This window comes from Apiospora aurea (assembly GCF_038362705.1).
Source record: "Apiospora aurea strain CBS 24483 chromosome Unknown utg000011l_segment0_segment0, whole genome shotgun sequence".
NCBI classification, from domain to species: domain Eukaryota; kingdom Fungi; phylum Ascomycota; class Sordariomycetes; order Amphisphaeriales; family Apiosporaceae; genus Apiospora; species Apiospora aurea.
The window spans coordinates 136239-155101 of NW_027117398.1; the positions used below are offsets into that span (position 1 = coordinate 136239).

An 18863-nucleotide genomic window follows, 5' to 3' on the forward strand; every position below is an offset into this window, starting at 1 on the left:
ACTTTGATTTTTAAATTATGTACACCAGAATTGTGACGGGTGGGATGTGGTGTATGTAGCGGGGGGTCCAGTCTTCTTCCCATGCGTGTGAGCTCTACTATTATCACAGAGACCTATTATATGTGGTGACTGTTTTGGGAGATTGAAAGGGGGAGGGAGGGCTAGAGGTAAGCTTGGAGAGAGGGAGAGAGGGAGAGAGAGAGAGAGAGAGAGAGAGAGAGAGACATGGCGCCCGCTAATCAACGGCTGGCTGGCGAATATTGCATACAATGCTGTTGGTCGACAGAAATGCGACCAGCCAGTCATTTGATCCAGCAAACGAGCAAAGACAGCGTCCATCATAATCAGCATCAGCATCATCATCATCATCATCGCCATAACTCTTGTTCCTGCTCTTGTGCTTTCTGGGCTTGCTTTGTTGTGCTATGTACTTTTTAGATCTTCCATTGTTTCCCACCCCTCTCCTCTTATCCTTGACCCTCCTTGCCTGCATACTTCTACATGTACTCCATCTGTCGCAAATCCACGACTAATACAATACCACCTTTGATTAATATCATTAATAGCATACTGGCCCAATCCCCATTATACCTGCCTGCGATCACCTCCCCCTACATCTAAGACCACCGAGACACTCTCACCAGAGCTTTCTTCTCTCTCTCCCCCGGTTTGTTGAAGGAGCTGTACGACGTCGCCGTCCGCCCATCTTACCCCAACCAACGTAACTTTCCAAGAATGCGACATTCCGTGCCCGCGTCATAGCGACCCAAACCGCTTCCGCAACATTCCTGAAAAGCGACCTTCCGCCACCACCGTCACTCCCCCCGAATTCCGAACCTGCGAACGCATTCCCTTTCCCACTTGCGGCCGCGACGGAAAATAGAAAGTGAGAAATATTTAAGAAGAAGAAGAAGTGCCGGACAACAACCTGCGCGACTCACTGTGCGCCGAACCTACAATTCTTTGCATGTCCCGCCCTCGCTGGCAACCCGCGCCCCCCACTACCCAAACCTGGGAAAACCACAATTCGCGACTTGAAACAAGGACAACAGCAAAAAGTAGCGAGGGAAAAAAGAGAGAAAAGAGAATACGGGAAATACACAGAGAAAAACTACAGCATGTGGAGGAGAGCCTACCTGCTGCTGGTGCTGGTGCGCCTCTGGTTCGCCCTGTCGCCCAGCTACCTGCACCCGGACGAGAACTTCCAGGGCCCCGAGGTCATCGCCGGCCAGATCTTCAGCTACCCCGTGCGCCGCACCTGGGAGTTCACGAGCGAGTGGCCCATCCGCAGCGTCTTCCCCCTGTGGCCCGTCTACGGTTTGCCGATGCTGCTGCTGCGCTGGCTCTGGTCTGGGTTTAGTAACAGTGGCGGCATCGACGGGAAGGAAGGACACGGGGAGATCCCGCCCATTGCCGTCTTCTGGACCCTGCGCCTGCTCATGTTCGTCATCAGTTTTGTGCTCGAGGACTGGGCCATCCATGAGCTCGTCCAGTCGCCCCGCCACCGCCGCGTCGCGGTCCTGCTCGTCGCTTCGTCTTACGTCACTTGGACTTTTCAGACGCATACGTTTTCCAACTCGGTCGAGACGCTCGTGGTCGCGTGGAGCTTGGTGCTGATCGAGCGCATTCTGGATACGACGGTAAGAGGAAGAGAAGCTCGTATGACCTTGGCGCAAACACGTTTGCTGACTTTTTGGCTCTTCTAGTCGCAACAGTCTTCGTCGCTCTTGTCGCCTGCCGTGCTGGGCGTGGTGGCTGTGTTCGGCGTCTTCAACCGGATCACGTTCCCTGCTTTCCTGCTGATCCCGGGGCTTCGACTGGTCCCCCATTTCTGGAACAGGTAGGTTTTCTCTGCGGCGTAATGTCCAGGTTCTTTGGTTCTTTTCTGCACGGGGATTGATCGCTAATGCATGCATGTTCTTATCTACTACAGGCCCCTGATGCTTGCGACCCTGGCTGCCTCGGCGCTGTTCACCGTCGCGATCGCCATCTCGCTCGACACCTCGTTCTACACGCCCCACTCGATCGGCTGGTCGGACCTGCTGCGGCACCCCGTCATCACGCCCTGGAACAACCTGCGGTACAACCTGTCGCCGACAAACCTGGCGGAGCACGGCCTGCACCCGTGGTACCAGCACCTGCTGGTCAACATCCCGCTGTTGGTGGGGCCCGCGGCGGCGCTGTTGTTCGTGCAGCCGCACCTGTCGCTGCGCCTGTACTCGGCCATCTCGGGCATCTTTGTGCTGTCCATCTTCCAGCACCAGGAGGCGCGCTTCCTGCAGCCCGTGATCCCGCTGATCCTGTCGTCGGTGCAGCTGCCGAAAAACCCGACGCTCATGAAGGTCTGGGTCGGCAGCTGGATCGCGTTCAATGTGGTGCTGGGTTTGTTGATGGGGACGTACCACCAGGGCGGCATTGTCCCCGGACAGGTGTTCCTCAGTACGCAGCCGGACGCGACGCACGCGATCTGGTGGAAGACGTACATGCCGCCGATCTGGCTGCTGAACGGCAAGAACGAGGTGCTCAAGACGCGGGACGTGATGAACATTGAGGGGCCGAGCTTGTTAGAAGAGCTCGGCAAGCTCGCGACGTGCGACACGCCCGCGGACCGGCGCAACAACGAGTACCTCAAGGAGCGCAACGGGACGTACCTGGTGGCGCCGCTGTCGGCGACGTGGCTGGACCCGTACCTGCCCAACAAGGGGCTGGAGGGGCTGCGGTTTCGGGAGGTGTGGCGGTACCGGCAGCATTTCAATCTGGATGATTTGGATTGGGCCGAGGATGGGTTCTTGCCCACGATCAAGAGGGTCGTGGGGAGGAGGGGTTTGGCGGCTTGGAGGGTTACGAGGAGTTGTTAGCTAACGTGAGTTGCTTTTTGTTTTCAGTGTTCAAAGGGAGGTTCGAAAAGCTGGAATCCCCGGGAAAGGGGAGGGAAGGAAAGGCGTTGTGGGAGCGCCGGCGCACAGCGCACAGCGCGCAATGAAGTTGAAAGAAAGCGATTGTTATGTGTGTAATGTTATGTATGTAGATCGAGATACCCCTGGATAATTCGGTTCGATGAATTCCATTATTTAATTCTTCCCACTCTTGTCTATGTCCGTCTTTTGGTACAAACCAGCACTCCTGGCATATCGGGTATCAATGACAATAGATGCAAGTAGGTATGCCAACTGTATGACGTTTGGTCCTGCAGCAGTATCCCATGTGACTGACGTTCTCCTTGGCAAGCTGCAGCCAGCCATCCACGCAGTTGGGGGGACCTTCGGAGCATTCCAAGCTCGCTTCCCCGGAAGCGCGGGCGCGGGACTTGGCTAGCGCATCAGGGACCCGCTGACTGGGCGGCCGAGAGTGGGAAAACTTTCGATGGGATTCCCGATTGCCCATCGATTCATCACCACTACCACTATTACCACCACGACTTGACCCCTTGAACTCCAGCTCGGGTTGGTGTTAATCGATTGCGACCGACGGAAACTGCTGCAATATTCTTGGCCAATTGATGAGGCCACTACCGGCTGTGCGCCTGTGATCGAACTACCGAAAAGAACCACCAGCGCTCTTGCTGCCCCTCCATCCAGAAAACCATCGCCACCATGGGCGGTCTCAACCTCGAAGTCTTCAAGGTGCGTTGCCGCTCCCACGCCACGCCGCCACCCCATAATCCTACGACCGCTCCTTTTCGACGGCTTACCTGGCCGCTTCTTTCTACCCTTCCTCCCTCCGACGTCCAATACTGACTGCTGTGTCCCCCCAGTTCGGCATGTACGTCATGTTCCCGATCGGCATCATGTACTACTTCGGCACCAACCTGGACGAGCGCTTCGCCGTGCCCGACTTCTGGCCCAAGCCCGAGAACGCCAACAAGGTGCCGCTCGACCGCGACGAGATCCAGGCCGAGCTGGCGCGCCTGCGGGCCCGACGGCTGTATCTGCGTGACCGCCGGCTCGAGGAGGAGGAGGCGAGGAGGCCGCCGCCGGCGCAGCAGGATAGCAACAATGAACAGAACAAATAGGATAACGAACAAGTGAAGGAGAGGGAGAGTTGAGGGGTAGAAGGTGAGGGGAGGTAGCTTGCAAGCCGCCCCCGTGAGGTCCCTCTTGAGAGAGAGAGAAGAACAGACTGGTATCATACTGTCTGGACTCCTGGGATTTGGAAGGCGAGATGATGACGAAGAGAAGAAAGCAAAAAGCAAATGCGAATGCACCATCGGAGTTTAGGGGTATCTCAGGATGAGGTCCCGGTCCAGTTTGGGCCGGATGATATTGTATGCACGACTTGATTTTTGAGTCTTGGGAGAGCTACATGCCTATGTTACAATACTGTACAGTACCACTGTAGTGCTATATCGAATCGCGCCTCTACGTCTACATCTATATCTACGTGCCTGTCTCCCCAACGATGCATATGCTGATGTCCGGTTTTTTCTTCTTCTTCTTCTCCTTCTTCTTCTACACACCGAGGATTGCAAATGAGATCTTCACCCGAGTTATGAATCGAGGTTCTCCTCAATGGCATCCCAGACCTCCTGGGCGACATCGCCCTGCTCCACGTTGGCGTACACGCCCTGCACGTCGTTGTAGTCGCGGACGGCATCCAGGAAGTCAGAGAAAGCCTGCGCCGACTCGGCGTCGGGCAGCCTGACCTTTTCCTGCGAGGGGGTCCAGACAATGTCCGACTCGACGATCTGCGCCTTCAGGCCGCCCAGGTTGAGCGCCTGCGCCGCCTTGTGGGTGAGGGTGGGCGGCGTCCAGACGACGAACATGCCGTCGCCGATGTCCTCGACGTCGTCGGCGCCGGCCTCGATGGCCTGCATCATGACGTCGTCAAAGTCGTCGCGGTTCTCGCCGGCGGCGACGTCCTTGTCGTCGTCGCCGCCGCCGCCGACTTTCAGCACGGTGCGCCCCGCGCGCTCGAAGAGGAAGGTGGTGGGCGTGAGGATGGCGTTGTGCTTCTTGATGATGCCGCGGACGTCGTGCAGGGCGCGGTTGCGGTTATCCGTGAGGATCTCGATGACGAGGGAGACGGCCCCGTCCCCGCCGCCGCCCAGCATGGCCTCGAGGGTGACGGTCTCGAGGCTCGCGCCCGTCGAGGAGCGGCCCTGGCCCCGCGCGATGGCGGCGTCGATGTTGGCTTTGGGGACGCCGGCTTTGCGGGCGACGGCGACGGCGTTGACGAGGGCGGCGTTGAATTTGGGGTCCGGGCCGTAGAGGCGGGTGGCCAGGGCGATGTCTTTGGACAGGAGGCCGCGCTGGGCGGACTTTTTGGCGTCGAGGCGGCCTTTGTCGTGCTTGATCTTGGACCATTTGTTGTGGCCCGAGAGGCGGGCGGGGGTGGTGCTGAAGGGCCGCGGGGCATTGGGGCTACTCGAGCTGGCGGCGGCGGCCCTCGGCGGCGGAAGAGGCATTGCGCGCATATGGTTGGTGAGATTGCCGGAGGGGGCGAGGTCGGGGAGGGCCGAAGCAGGGTTCGGAGGGCCGGTCGGGCGCGGAAGAGGTGTTCCATGGCGGCGGGTGGGCGGTGGCTCAGGAATCGGGTGCTGGAACTGGGACTGGGACTGGAGTTGAGGAACTGCCCATCCTCTCTTTTCTGGTTACTTGACGGAAAGTAGAACCAGGATGCCGCGACGCGCTTTGTGTTGCGCAAAGATTGAGCTGGGTGACGGAAACAAACGAAAGTAAGTAGTAGCACAGCCTTGCTTCAACTTTTCAGCCGCTATCCGAGAAATCAACCAGCCATTCCCATTCCCGGCTTGATTTTCTGCAATTGAGTTGGCTGACGGGAGCTCCAGGTTGGTTGATTTGCCGGATGGTGTTAGCGACACATGCATGTGGAGAAACCCTGCAAGTCACAGGAGGGACGACAGCCAGACTGCCACACACGCCAAAGCATTTGAAGTCAAGCCCACGCCCATGCCGACCGACCACATCGGAGCTCAAGATCAACACACTAACCTACACCACAACTAAACAAGTTCAGCTCACCACCACATCAGGGCCTCCCCCCCCCCATTCTGCCCACTACGAACAACCTATCTAACCTACCTAATTCAATTCACTTACCGCTGAACTTGGTCTCGCTACCCGATCAACCGTTCTTCTCTCTTCCCAATGCCTTCTTGATTGAAACACCGACCACATACCCTCCCGTCCCCCCCCACTACCAGAGCTCTCTCTCTCGTCCCAAATGTCGTCGTCGCCCGATGCCGCGGCTCTCGGCGAACCCGGCAGCGGCCCTGCCCTGCAACAGCCCGCCGCCACGCCGCGGACGAGCGCCGTCCACAACCCGACGCACACCCCCGAGCTCGACCTGCCGAAGCTGCTGTCCCTGCCCGCCGAGCAGCAGGACCTCTTCCTCCTGACCTTCGTCTCCACCCTGCGCGCCCACGTCCTGTCCCTGCCCGCCGACGACTGCACCGCCCAGCAGTTCTACCTCAAGAAGGAGGTCTTCCAGATCCTCAACCTCACCACCCCGCCGCCCAGCCGCGTCGTCCGCAACAACGTCGGGCCCATCCTCGCCCACATCTTCGAGCACGGCGACCGCAAGCTCCTCTTCGAGACCGTCAACGATCTGGTTAATATCATCAGCAACTCCAAGACCAAGACCGACGCCGAGGCCCGCACGCGCCATGCCGCCGTCACCTGCCTGGGCGACGTCTACGCTGCCGCCGGCGACAGCGTCATCGGCCTGCACCCCCTCGCCTGCTCCGCCCTCCTGAAGCTGCTCAAGAACACCTCCAGCAACGCCGGCCTGCGCGGCGCCGTCCTCACCTCCCTCTCCAAGATCGTCGGCATGGTCGGCCCGAGCATGGACGAGACGATCGCGCGCGACATCTGGAAGCAGGGCCGCAACGTCGCCGCCAACGACAAGGGCCACCTCGCCATCGTGGCCGCCTGCCGCTGCCTAAGGGCCCTGTCCAAGAATACCCCCTATTTCGAGACCTCGGGCGAGTTCGACAAGGCGACGGCCGCCCTGTTCAAGGCCATGGACTCGAGCTCCACCAGCGTGCGCCACGCGGCCGCCGAGTGCCTGGCCGAGGCCATGGTCAAGAGCCATTCCGAGCTGGGCGCGGCGGAGCTGGCGGCCGCCAAAAGCAAGAAGGGCAAGGCGAAACAGAACAAGCGGGCTTCCATGGCTCCCGGCGCGGGTCTCGCCGAGGAGGACGACCTGCCCACCTCGCGACCGGGCAGTCCCGCCCCCGGCGGCAGCAAGAAGTCCCAGGCCCTCGTCATGTCCGTCGTCGACATGCTCAACATCCTGTCGACGCATTACGTGCGCATGTCCACCACCAACAAGACCAGGGCGGCCCTGGCCGTCTGCTACGGGCGGGTCCTCCGGAAGCTGGGCGAGAAGATTGTCGAGGCCAACTACCTGAGGATAGTGGAGAACCTCACGCTCGACCTGCTGGGCAACCCCAGCATCGCCAACAACCGGTACCGACTCCTGATCTCCCGGCGCATCGTCGACACCATCCTCCAAGACGTCGTCGGGCGCAAGATCCTCGGCGAGTCCGGCCAGATGAGCGCCGCCAAGGCCGTCATCAACGACATATTCAAAAACTACCCCCAGGCGCTCAAGGAGCGGCCCGAGCCCACCAAGCAGATGCTCATCGCCGCCCTGGGCGCGGTCGCCTCCCTGGTCGAGTCGCTCGGCTCGGCCGCCAACAACTTTGCCGAGCCCTGCCGGGACGGCCTCCTTCAAGTCCTGCAGCACCCGAGCTACAGCGTCCAGGTCTACGCCTCGCGCTGCCTCAAGAGCTTCGTGCTGGCGTGCCCGCAGCAGCTTCTGCCCTGCCTGTCCGTGTGTATGAACAGCCTCAGTCGCGAGCTCTCGCTGCTTGGTGGTGGCCGCAACTCCCCACGCAGGTGCGTCGGGTTCGCGCATGGCCTCGCGGCGACGCTCAGCGCCAGTCCGTCTCGGCCGCTTTACGGGTCTGTTGATATCAATAGTCGGGTGCTGTCCATGGCGACGAACCTGCTCAAGTCGAGCGGGAAGTCGGAGTTGCGCGTGTCGAGCACGCAGATACAGGTGGCCTGGATCCTTATTGGGGGCCTCATGTCGCTCGGTCCCAACTTTGTCAAGATCCATCTGTCGCAACTTCTCCTTCTGTGGAAGAATGCCCTCCCGAAACCCCCTGGCCAAGGACAACACGTCCAGCCGCAGTCTGCTGGAGGCTTCGTTCCTCACCCATGTGCGGGAGTGTGCACTGGGTTCCATCCTGGCGTTCCTCCAGTTCAATAGCCGCTTGCTCACGGTAGATGTCTCGAAGCGCATTGCCACCATGCTGCAAAGTACCACGGCGTTCCTGAGGACGTTGCCGTCGAAGAAGGTCAGCGACGACATTTCCCAGAGATTGACGCCGGCTCTGCAGCTCCACGACTTGGAGTTGATGGTCCAGCGCCGTGTTCTCCAGTGCTACATCAAGCTCGTGAACCAGAGTCCCGCCGGCGGGAGCGAGGCGTTGCTGCAGTCCAACTTGCTCACTCTGGCCATTTCGCTCTTTGCCGATCCCGAGAACTACGGCACCAACTCTCTTGGTGCATCCATCGCCAATGTCCAGGGTGCTTTGGAAGTCGTGTGGGAAGTGGGCGACAATTCTGGTTTCGGCATCACGGGTCTCATCAATGGGTTCAAGCTGAAGAAGCTGCCGGGTCAGCAGCAGGAATCCTCCGACGAGGAACTCACCAAGGCCGAATCGGATGCGTACAGCAGCATCGACGATCTCCTCAAGTCGCCCATCTGCCCCTCCTTGGAGCACGATGCTGCCGTGCTGTACGTGGGATCGTCGGACCAGGAGAGTCTCCCTGACCCACCAGCTACTGAGGTGGTCAACATGGCTATACAACTCTTTGCGTTCGTTTTCCCCCTGACGCCTGCCAAGGTCCAGGAGAGTATTCTCGAGCAGGTAGTTACTTTCCTCTCAGCCGGTGCGCTTCAACGAGACCCCGGTCGCAAGGCCGCGATCAACGTCAATGTTGCGGCAGCTCTACTGTCTACGCTCAGAGTTGCCGTCAAGGAGACTTCCTCGGCGCCCGGCGATGTGACGAACCTTGCTGTGGAGAAGCTCCTTCAAGAAATCGTCAGAAGCTTCGTCATCGACCCCGATCAGTATGTCCGCAATATGGGATATGCCGCGCTTGCTAGACTCTGCAATACCTGTGGAAACGCGTTCACCAACCACGAGATCAAGCACCTGGTAGACACGATCGTTGGCAACAGAGAGCCGAGTGCCCGAGCCGGGTGCGCCATGGCTCTCGGCAGTATCCAGGCCAAGGTAGGTGGTATGGCCGCTGGGTATCATCTCAAGACGATCTTGGGCATTCTCATGTCACTCTGCAACGATCCCCACCCGACAGTGCACTTTTGGGCGTTGGAGGCGCTTTCCCTTGCTGCAGATGCTGCGGGTCTAGGTTTCTCTTCGTTCGTACCTAGCACTTTGGGGATGCTGGCGCAGCTTTACCTTTCCGATACGCACCACCTGGAGTTGTCATCTGCCATCACCATGAATCTGGAGATGGAGCTCTCAACACCCGCCGCCATCGCACGCTGTGTCGACTCCTTGGTCAATGTTCTGGGTCCTGATCTGCAGGAGTCGACCAAGTCACGGGAGCTGATTCTTACTCTGGTAGGCCAGCTCCAAGAAGAGGAAGATATACTCGTCCAGCGCGCCAGTTTGGGTTGCTCGGAACACTTGTCGCTCTATGCGCCGGGCAACATGATGTTTGCAGACTACGTGAAGCTGCTACAGAAGTACTTCAACGGCGACGTTGGCATTCTCCGGGATGCCGCAGTGGACGGCTTGTACAATCTGATGAAGCGGAACTCCCGCGACGTGTTCGAGGCGGCCGAGCCGGGACTCGAGGACCAGCTCTGGCTCGTGCTGGACAACGTGCCGAGCCACGACGGCATCCGTAACATTATCCGCAACTGGATGCGCCAGACCTCGCTGGAAGACACGGCCAACTGGCTCATACGCCTCCAGGACGTCCTGCGGATGACGCGGCCCAAGGCCGTGGACAGCTCGGAGAACACGTCCAAGAAGCAGAGCGCCGCTGTGGATCTCCGCGACGAGGAGGTCGCCGGCTTCGCGGCCGCGGGCGGCGTCAGCGATGATAAGGAGGCCCCCGCGGGCTCCGAGGTCGAGCCGCTCCGGTGGCAGGTCCGGACGTTTGCTATTGGCTGCCTGAGCGACATTTTTGCGTTGATCAACAAGGATATCGCGACCAACGGCGAGTCGCCGGCGCAGGCGGCGCTGCAGTCCAAGGTTGCCGAGGTGGTGCGCATGGCTTTCTCGGCCTCGACTTCCAGCGTGCTGGAGCTGCGGATCTGGGGGTTGAAGATCATCGGGGCCGTGCTCCGCATGTTCGGCAAGTCGCCCGATCCTGATTTCGAGGAGGCGATGCTGTTGGAGCAATACCAGGCTCAGATCAGCTCGGCCCTGACGCCGGCTTTTGCGGCCGACTCGTCGCCTGAACTCGCGTCGGAAGCGGTCAATGTTTGCGCGGCTTTCATTGCCACCGGTATCGTGACGGATGTCGATCGCATGGGACGAATCCTCAAGACGCTCGTCTCGGCGCTGGAGAACTTTTCGAGCGAAGCCGAACATGCTGGCATTGGTGATCTCCAAGGTCTCAGTTCCAACGCCCAGGTTATGGTCAAGATGTCCGTTTTCTCGGCCTGGGCCGACCTGCAAGTGGCCAGCACGGAGCAAAAGTACCTGCACGATGTCCTCAAGCCGCATATTGGCAAACTCACCCCTCTGTGGTTGTCATCCCTGCGAGAGTTTGCTCGTCTGCGATTCGAGCCCGATATTTCCATGACGTTGGGACCCCCCTCCCTTTCGGGTAGCTTGGATACCATCTACGCCGCCCTGAACCGCGAGACCCTGCTGAGGTTCTACCAAGAGTCGTGGCTCAAGCTTGTCGACGCCATTGCCAGCCTTATCGAGCAGGACAGCGAGTTTGTGTTTGATGCTCTTGACGGCAAAGAGACCGATGGTGAAGGTATGACGACGAACGGCAAGTCCAAGGGACCCGAGATCAACTACCGCGACGAGCCGGTGGCCTTCTTCTTCGTCCTCTTCGGGGTCGCGTTCGAGGCGCTGGCGACCCGGCCGGGCCAGGCAGACTCGCTGGCCACGCAGGAGCAGACGCTGGAGATCCTGCAGGCTCTCAAGAAGATCGTGCATCCCAGCGTGTCCGGCCACGCCATCTACCGCGACGCCATCTTCTCCGAGACGATGGACCTGCTGGACCGGCTCGTGCTGACCGAGGGGCTCGACGTCCAGGCCGTGATTGTGGAGATTGCGCGGGCGCTGTGCGTGGCGCACCCGTCGGCGCGCAAGAAGGAGCAGCCCGACAACGGCGGCGATCTGACGGAGGACATCGAGCAGCTGTTCGAGCTGACGCGCATTATTGTCTTGGTGCTGTCGGGCATGCTGCCCAACCTGGTCGAGGCGGGCCAGCCCGTCCGGCACCAGCTGACGGAGGAGGCGGTGCTGCTGATCCGGACGGGCCTGAGTGCGATCGTGGACGCGGCCGAGGTGTTCCCGGACATCATCAAGACGGACCTGCACGCCTGTATTATTCACATCTTCGCGACGATCCTGGCAACGCCGACGTGCCAGGACATCATCGTGCCGCAGGCGCTGCCGATGCTGAAGCGGTTCATCGCGAGCATGTGCGGCGCCGAGAGCAGCAGCAACAACGCGGCGCCCGACTACAAGTCGCTGACGCACATCCAGCTGCAGGGGTGCCTGCGCCGGTTCCTGTCCATCTACCTGAACGCGCAGAAGCGGGAGCTGCCGTCGAGCCTGCAGTGCGTCAAGAACTGTTTGTTGGGCATCACGATCCTGTTTACGGGGGGCAGAACCAGTTGGCGGCGAATGACGGGTTGGTGTCGCGGTTCTTGGATGAGGTGATTGATTGTTTGACGGATCGGATGGTAAGTTCTTTTCTTACTGACATTCAAGATGTTACATGTCTCGTTCTCTCAAGCTATATATATATATATACTAACATGAACACGACAGACTGCCAAGATCGCGGCCAACTGCGTCCGGTCGCTGCTGCTGCAGGCCTCGCCCACACCCGCCGACCAGTCCATCGCGCGATACCTGTTGCCGCGGTTGGTGTCTTTCGTGACCAACACGGACCCGGAAGACCCCGAAGGCGCGCGCAAGCTCGTGGCGCTGAGCCTGGCCCAGTACGTCTCGCACGTGGGGCCCGACCACGCGCAGATCGTCATGGCCATCGTGGCGCCGACGCTCTTGTCGCGGGCGGCGAGCGAAGGGCAGGGCGTCTACGCCGAGACGAGCGCGCGACTGCTGGAGATGGCGGCGTCGGGGCCCGAGTACCAGGCGGCGTTTCGGGGTATTGTGGCGGCGATGAGCGAAGGACAAAAAGCGTTCATGGAGGAGGTTATCCGGCACGGGCGGTCGCAGCGGGAGGAGGCGGCGGCGGATAAGAATGGGGCGGGGAGCGGAGGGGGGCAGCCGACGATTGCGTTGAAGATGGATTTTGGGGTGTAGGGGAGGAGGAGAGGAAGGAAGACGGTGGAGGAAAGTAAAAGAAGAACAAAGTAAAAAGGGGGGGAGAACGAGACCACATTAGAAACGCCGTCGGAACGTTGGACGGGATGACGGGAGAGGATGGTTTGAGATGAAGGCCACTAAAGAAGTAATGCTATATGTATACCTACACATGAAATGAATAATGCCCCGTTTCGAAGCAGAGTTTATTTGAATGGATGCTGTCATGTCCAGAGAGTCGGAGAAGTTTAGGTGCGTTTTCGTATGACAGAACATCATATAAGAAGTAAGTACTTGGAGCGTTCGTCCTCAGGGGAGTGAATGGATAGATGAAGGAGTTGCTGTTCCAAGATCTAATGGGATGCCACATGTCTTAACTAAAGGGGCAATAAGTAGATAGACCAGTTATTGCAAGACTTGCATTGATTCGCTTTTCGGACGTACTTTAACAGAAAGGAAGCTTTCGATTGGAGCGTACACCTACCTATTTGATCCCATGAGGGACCCTGGACCGTATGACGATATATGCGAGGTTATGATGTGTGTGGAACCAGGTTTGACAGTAATCTCGCCATGTAGATAGAAAAGAACTTTCTACTTTATGTAGGTAAACATCAACCACACATTACTATGTCTGTCACTGACTCTTGACTCGGGCACTTGGTCGCGGAGTAGTCCTGAGATTGTCTAAAGCCCCCGCCCCCCTGAATGATTTGATCCCTCTCCCCCTTCCCGCTTTGAACCACGTCAACATCCCGTAGATTTTCACTTTCCGTTGGCCGACTTGCGGATCAAGATGGTCCTTAGACAAAAGATGAGACCCAAACGTCCATCGTCCTCACCGCCTCTCCGTCTCCAAGCCCCCGGACCGCCGCGATGGTGGCGTCCCGAGCCGATCGCAGCACGAGCTTCACCCGCTCGTCGGTGATGTGCTCGTCCATCTCTTCGAGGAACTCCTTTCCGACGACGGTGCCGACTTCCCAACTCCCGTCCAACAGTCCGGCCCGAGGGACCATGATGCTGGCACTGCTGCTAGTACCAGCAGCCTCCCCCTCCTCCTCCTCCTCCTGGACCCATCCGGCCTCCCGCGCCACCTCGGCGATCGCGGCCGGCCCCAGCAGCGACCGGATATTGGCGCCGCGGCGCGCTCCGAGGCCTGCAGGGCGTACTCGGCGAAGTACCAGACGCAGTGGGCGAGGACCGCGACGTCCCAGGTCTGGGCCGGCTCGTTGTCGGCGGCGCCTTGCGCCGCCGTCTGGAGGAGGAAGACCTCGGGCGCGGCGCGGTGCCAGGCGATGCGGCGGCCGACGGGGCCGGCGGAGAGGTGGGACTGGGCGTGGGCTAGGGTGTAGGGGGCGCCGTAGTCGGGGGGGGGTGCCAGGTCGACGGCGTCGCTGGAGTTCGGGAACCCGTCGGGACAAGACCAGTACATGTAGCATAGAAGCTGCCCGAGATCCTACATGAAGAAAAGAAAGAAGAAGAAAAGACTTGCACGGACCCGCCCTCGCCGACCGCCTCGGCCAGCACGGCCGTCGCGTTGCCCTGCCCGCAGCCGATCTCGAGGAGGCGGCTGCCGGGGGCGATGCGCCAGCGGTGGAGGTTGCTGCGCCAAGCAGAGGATAACTGCGAGAATCCAAGGGGATCTTGCGGGGATACGTAGCTGTTGATGGGATGTGGCAGGGGGGGCGTTTGTCGAGGCTCTGGTGTCGTATGCCGGAGTTCGGGAGGTTATTTATGTATTCCTACTCTCTTCCCTGTTCCCGATTCTCGCCGTCGCCCCCCTGCTTCGTGTCCAGCCACCTGGACATCGCCCAGGACGTTTGCGTGCTTTGGTAACGTCGTAGACGAAGATATCAGTCCTGAGTCACCAATCTCTCCCACCTTACAGCCATGACTCTTCCTCCAATATATATCCCGGGGAGTTCCTCCTCCCGTAGATCCATTTGGCATGCAGCTAGTTCCCCCATCCCCTCCCCAACACGCAGCCAAGCCAACAGCTTGGAACCAACACCCGGGATCCGAAGACAAAACATACGAGAGCCGCAGATGGGACCAACCTGATGTGCCCCGGCTGGCGTTACGTGTGTGAGTCAACCCGCGAACGGCCATTTTGGGAAGGAGATAGGAGCCTCCTTACATGGGAACCAACAAAAATCGGCCGGTTGGTCCAGCAAATTGGCGGATAAGAGTCTCCGAGAAAGCAGGCAAGTAAGTAGCCGGCTTCCACAGAGCTGGCGGCGATAGAGAGTAAAAATCAGTAGAGATCTCTCTATCTTTCTACCGAAGCTCGAGGCATCAAGGGGAAGAAGTACCGGCCAACCTGGATTATTAGTCTAGACACCTCACGGCGATAATTGGAACCACAACCGCGCCCTGCAACGGCAGTTCACGGTGGCCCTGGCCAGACGTATATATCTTGACAAGCAAAACAGAAGCAAAAATCTCAATTCAAGCGAGGTATCAAACGTGGCGACCGCTCAACCGCCTGGAGAAACCCCCCTTCCCGTTCATCATCAATTCTTTACAAAAGTACGCAGACATGATCGTAACGACATTCATCAGTCAAGTAAAGCAAACAGACCAAATCATCCATCCGTCATCACCGTATCCTCATCTGACAGCAGGTCTTCGACCAGCGAGTCTCCGTCGCCGTCCTGCTGCGGCTGCTTCTTGCCCCGTACCGTAGCATCACTCTCGTTGCCATCCTCCTCCTCCTCCTCCTCCTCCTCCTCTTCCATGCCATTGCCGTCATCATCAGAGACCTCTTCCTTCTTAATCTTCGTCTTGGGCTCCTTCCCTCTCCTCCGCGGCGCCGCTGACAACACAGACGCGTCCTTCTGCAGCTCTTCCTCCTCATCCTCTTCCGCAATGACCGACTTCTCGTCCATCATCCGCTCGACGACCGACTTCTCGTCATCGCCCGCCACCGAGCCCGCCACCGAGGACCGGTCCGCCGCCGAGCCCGTCACGCTCCGGCTCATCGACGTCCGGCCAAACTGCCGCCGCTCCTGCTGCTCGTTGAGCTGGTTCACAATCTTGCCCAAACTAACATGAATCTTGTAGAGCGCGTTCCGGCCCGTCGCGTCGTTGAGCAGATTGTCCTCGACCGCCGAGGCCACTTCCTCGTACAGCTCGCGGAGCTTCTCCTCGCTCGAGGTGGGCGAGATGAACAGTTTTCCGAGCAAGGGCGCAATCGTCTTCTTTTCTTCTTCTGTTATTGGGAGTGCATACGTTAGTATCCGTATCATCATTGCAACCGTTAGGGATACCAAGAAAAATGCTTACTGCTGAAATTGCTGTTGAGCTTCTCGAGAATGTCGGTGGCGAAGTCGAGGTGAACATCACCATTGACGTTCTTCTTCTCCGCATCCATGGCGTAGCCCGGCTGGTAGCACTTGCGGGGGTCCGTCCAGTCCACCAAGCAGGAACCGATAGCATTGAGCGTGGCCATCTGGTCGTCGACCTCGGCGTCCTCGTCGTCCAGACTCTCGCGCACAAGATACAGCGAGTGCAGCGCGTCCAGCGCAACAGAACGGAGCAAGTGCTGGTTCTCGGACCGAGAGAAGCAGAAGACGGGCAGGAAGTAGTTGAGCGCCTGGCGCACGCTCTGGTTGCCGGAACTCGAAGGGTCGAAGTAGGCAATGACCAGCGTCCGGAGCAGCTCCGCGGAGGCTTCCGGGTCGGTAACCACTCTTCCGAGCAGAAGTTTGGAGACGGCGACGGTGGCCGCGCCTTGGACCTCCGGGTTCCTGGAACCGGAGCGGAGCGCCTTGATGTACACCTTAAGAAGTGTGGGGTTGGACGACAGAAGCTGCGATCCATGTACATTCAGGATATCTGTGAGAATTTGCAGCGCAGTAATCTGAAGAGCCGAATGGCCTTTGCTGAAGAAATGCATGAAGAGCGACAAGTTCTCCTCGGCCAGGGGTCGATCCAATAACGAACACAGCCCGAGACAAACCAAACCTCGCTCGCGGACCGGCGCCTCGTGACTACGGACGGCGGGGACCACCAGGTTGTTCAGCATAGAGACCAGATGATCGTTCTCCTGCAGTGTGCCCTCGACGTTGGAGAGCATGCACTGGACGATGTGCAAGCACTTCATGTTGATCATGATCTCTTTGATGGCCTTGGCCCGGGCCTCCTCCTCGGTCAACTCTGGTTCGTTCTTGCCCCGCCCTTCGGGGGCGGGCGTGCCGTCATCGCCGACCTCAGATCGCGCCGAATGGAAGCTCTCATTATCGTCGTTATCGGTAGCAGGCTCATCGACGATCGTATCGTGGACATCAGCCACGGCCTCGAGGACGACACTGCAGAACTCCTTCTCGCCGGCGGTATCGGGAGCACAGATGTCACGAAGAACATCAATGGCTAGCTTGGTCACCTCATCGGGCAACTCGGGAATCGACAGGCTCTGTCTCAGAAGGGCGAACATCTTCCGGCGACCGACCTCATCTGAATAGTCCAGAGTCAGGACAATGTGCAGCAGCTGCTCGACAATGAACTCCTGTTCAACAGTGTCCTCCTCGTCCTCGTCATCATCCACCTCCTCTTGGCTATTGACTCTCCGGATGGCTTCGATCAAGACGTTCAAGTACCGCTCCAGGTAGAAAGCCACCTTGGTGACTTCGGGTAGCTTCTCCTCAACCAGGGACTCGTACTTGCGGTTGCCGTCGGCGCGACAGAAGTCGTTGAAACTGCGGGCCATGAAGACGGCCTCGGCACTCAGCGTCTGCCAGAAGTTGTCGTCAAAGTTGACGGCGTTGCGGTAATCCGGCCTTCCCTCCCAGAAACCCTTCATGGCTTCGAGCGCGACGCCGTTCTCCACCCCCGAGTTGACCACATCGATTCGCTCCAGGAGCTCGAGGAGGCCGTCGAAGCTGGGTTCGGCAGGCTCGGCGGCCTTTTCACCTTCGGCCGGGGGGCCAACTCCTGCGCAGTCCTCGATCCAGCGCTCACGGAAAAGGCGTCCCGCGGCTTTGCGCACCGTCTCGTCGCGATCTCTCAGACCCCAGCGCAGCAGCTTCTCTCTCATGGATAGAGACAAGTGGCGGAAATCGCCGAGGGCCGGCAGTAACCTAGAATAGACGGCTCGGCGAGTTTGAGGATCTTGGTCGCGAGCTCGCTCCAAGAGGTAGGGTAGTGTGTTGGGAAGGATGGGCAGGTTGACCAAGAGAGAGCGTCGAACGTCGGCGCTAGGGTCGTTCTGCAGCACCTCGAGGAGCTTCTCCAAGAGGCCAGTCTCGGCGTTGTCGTCGCTGTCGTCTGAGTTGGCCATGGCCTCGACCTGGTTCCCTGCCAGGCGTCCAAGACCCAGCACGGCCTGGGCGCGGACCATGGCCTCCTTGTCGCGGATGCGCTTGAGGAGACCGTGTCGCAAGGCCTGGAAGAGGTCATCGTCGATGGCATCGAGCGAGTTGATGATGTGTGAGATGAGTTGTGTGGATCGGTAGCGGACGAACTTGTCCTTGGCGGTAAGCAGAGGGAGAACCGTCTCCATGACGAGGGTGGTCAGGCGAGTGGTGGGGGTCTCGGGCATGGTGCTAGCATCGACGTCCTCCTCGCCGAGCAGCTCGTTGTCCTTGTCGTTGGCGTGGCGCAGGAAGAGGCCGACGAAGCGGATGGTCTTCTCGCCGACGCTCTCGCTCTTCTTGACGGGCATGACGCGCAGGACGCAGCGGGTGAACTCGGTGTTGAAGTCGTCCTCCTCGAAGTCGTCGCCCTCGGCGGCGTGGGCCTTGGCGGCGGGGCGGGACGGGGGCTCATAGCAGCAAGACTCGTGGATCTTGCGCAGGTTGACGACGAGCTTGCGGTGGGTGGCGGTGGTGCGCTGGGCGTCCTTGAAGACGGCGCAGATCTGGGTGCGCAGGGCGCTGTCGGGGGCTTCTTCGGGGATGACGAAGGCGGGGGCGGAGGCGCGAGTGGTGCGGGTGGTGGAAGTGGCCGAGGAGGATTTGGCATTGGTGCCGCGCGCCGACCTTGTGGAAGCCCTGGGGGGCATATTGTGCGTAGAGATATCGAGATGCGGTTGGAGGTGTTACTTTTTGGGGATGTTTATGGTTTTGTTGATTGGAACACTCCTCTACTGGTGTTTTAGACGCTAGAGCGTCCGAGAGGGGCCGGGCTCGAGCGGGACGCAATTGGCAGGCAGGTTTGACCTGCAGGTAGGTAACCTACCTAGGATCAAATGCTGGGTTGAAAAAGATGGTCTCGGTCTAGACCTGATGGCCTAAAATCCAGTGGGATTGTGTAATGTAGGTATGCAAGGCACAAGGTCGTCGTATGCAAGCACTTGGCTGTCTGAATCCATTAATTGATCTGATCTCAGCACGCGTTC

General features: G+C 59.3%; 6 protein-coding genes across 6 annotated transcripts; 3 read left to right on the forward strand and 3 right to left on the reverse strand.

The window, feature by feature from the left end:
• Nucleotides 1-1118: 1118 nt before the first annotated feature.
• PG986_015052 (GPI mannosyltransferase 4) lies at nt 1119-2858 on the forward strand (the record flags this gene model as incomplete). The annotated part of the gene is made up of 3 exons (XM_066851274.1): nt 1119-1640; nt 1707-1840; nt 1934-2858. 3 exons carry the CDS (start codon nt 1119-1121, stop codon nt 2856-2858), a joined length of 1581 nt encoding a protein of 526 aa, XP_066692363.1.
• A 735-nt stretch (nt 2859-3593) lies between these two features.
• PG986_015053 (uncharacterized protein) lies at nt 3594-4012 on the forward strand (the record flags this gene model as incomplete). Its single annotated transcript, XM_066851275.1, has 2 exons — nt 3594-3623; nt 3755-4012. 2 exons carry the CDS (start codon nt 3594-3596, stop codon nt 4010-4012), a joined length of 288 nt encoding a protein of 95 aa, XP_066692364.1.
• A 474-nt stretch (nt 4013-4486) lies between these two features.
• Nucleotides 4487-5404, reverse strand: PG986_015054 (transcriptional regulatory protein; the record flags this gene model as incomplete). The annotated part of the gene is made up of 1 exon (XM_066851276.1): nt 4487-5404. The coding sequence occupies one exon, from the start codon at nt 5402-5404 to the stop codon at nt 4487-4489; it is 918 nt and encodes a 305-aa protein (XP_066692365.1).
• A 779-nt stretch (nt 5405-6183) lies between these two features.
• On the forward strand, nt 6184-12526 carry PG986_015055 (uncharacterized protein; the record flags this gene model as incomplete). The annotated part of the gene is made up of 4 exons (XM_066851277.1): nt 6184-8105; nt 8161-11818; nt 11866-11940; nt 12029-12526. The coding sequence occupies 4 exons, from the start codon at nt 6184-6186 to the stop codon at nt 12524-12526; spliced, it is 6153 nt and encodes a 2050-aa protein (XP_066692366.1).
• Nucleotides 12527-13329: 803 nt separating this feature from the next.
• Nucleotides 13330-13965, reverse strand: PG986_015056 (S-adenosyl-L-methionine-dependent methyltransferase; the record flags this gene model as incomplete). Its single annotated transcript, XM_066851278.1, has 1 exon — nt 13330-13965. One exon carries the CDS (start codon nt 13963-13965, stop codon nt 13330-13332), a length of 636 nt encoding a protein of 211 aa, XP_066692367.1.
• Nucleotides 13966-15111: 1146 nt separating this feature from the next.
• Nucleotides 15112-18527, reverse strand: PG986_015057 (ARM repeat-containing protein; the record flags this gene model as incomplete). Its single annotated transcript, XM_066851279.1, has 2 exons — nt 15112-15737; nt 15812-18527. 2 exons carry the CDS (start codon nt 18525-18527, stop codon nt 15112-15114), a joined length of 3342 nt encoding a protein of 1113 aa, XP_066692368.1.
• Between the last annotated feature and the right edge of the window lie 336 nt (nt 18528-18863).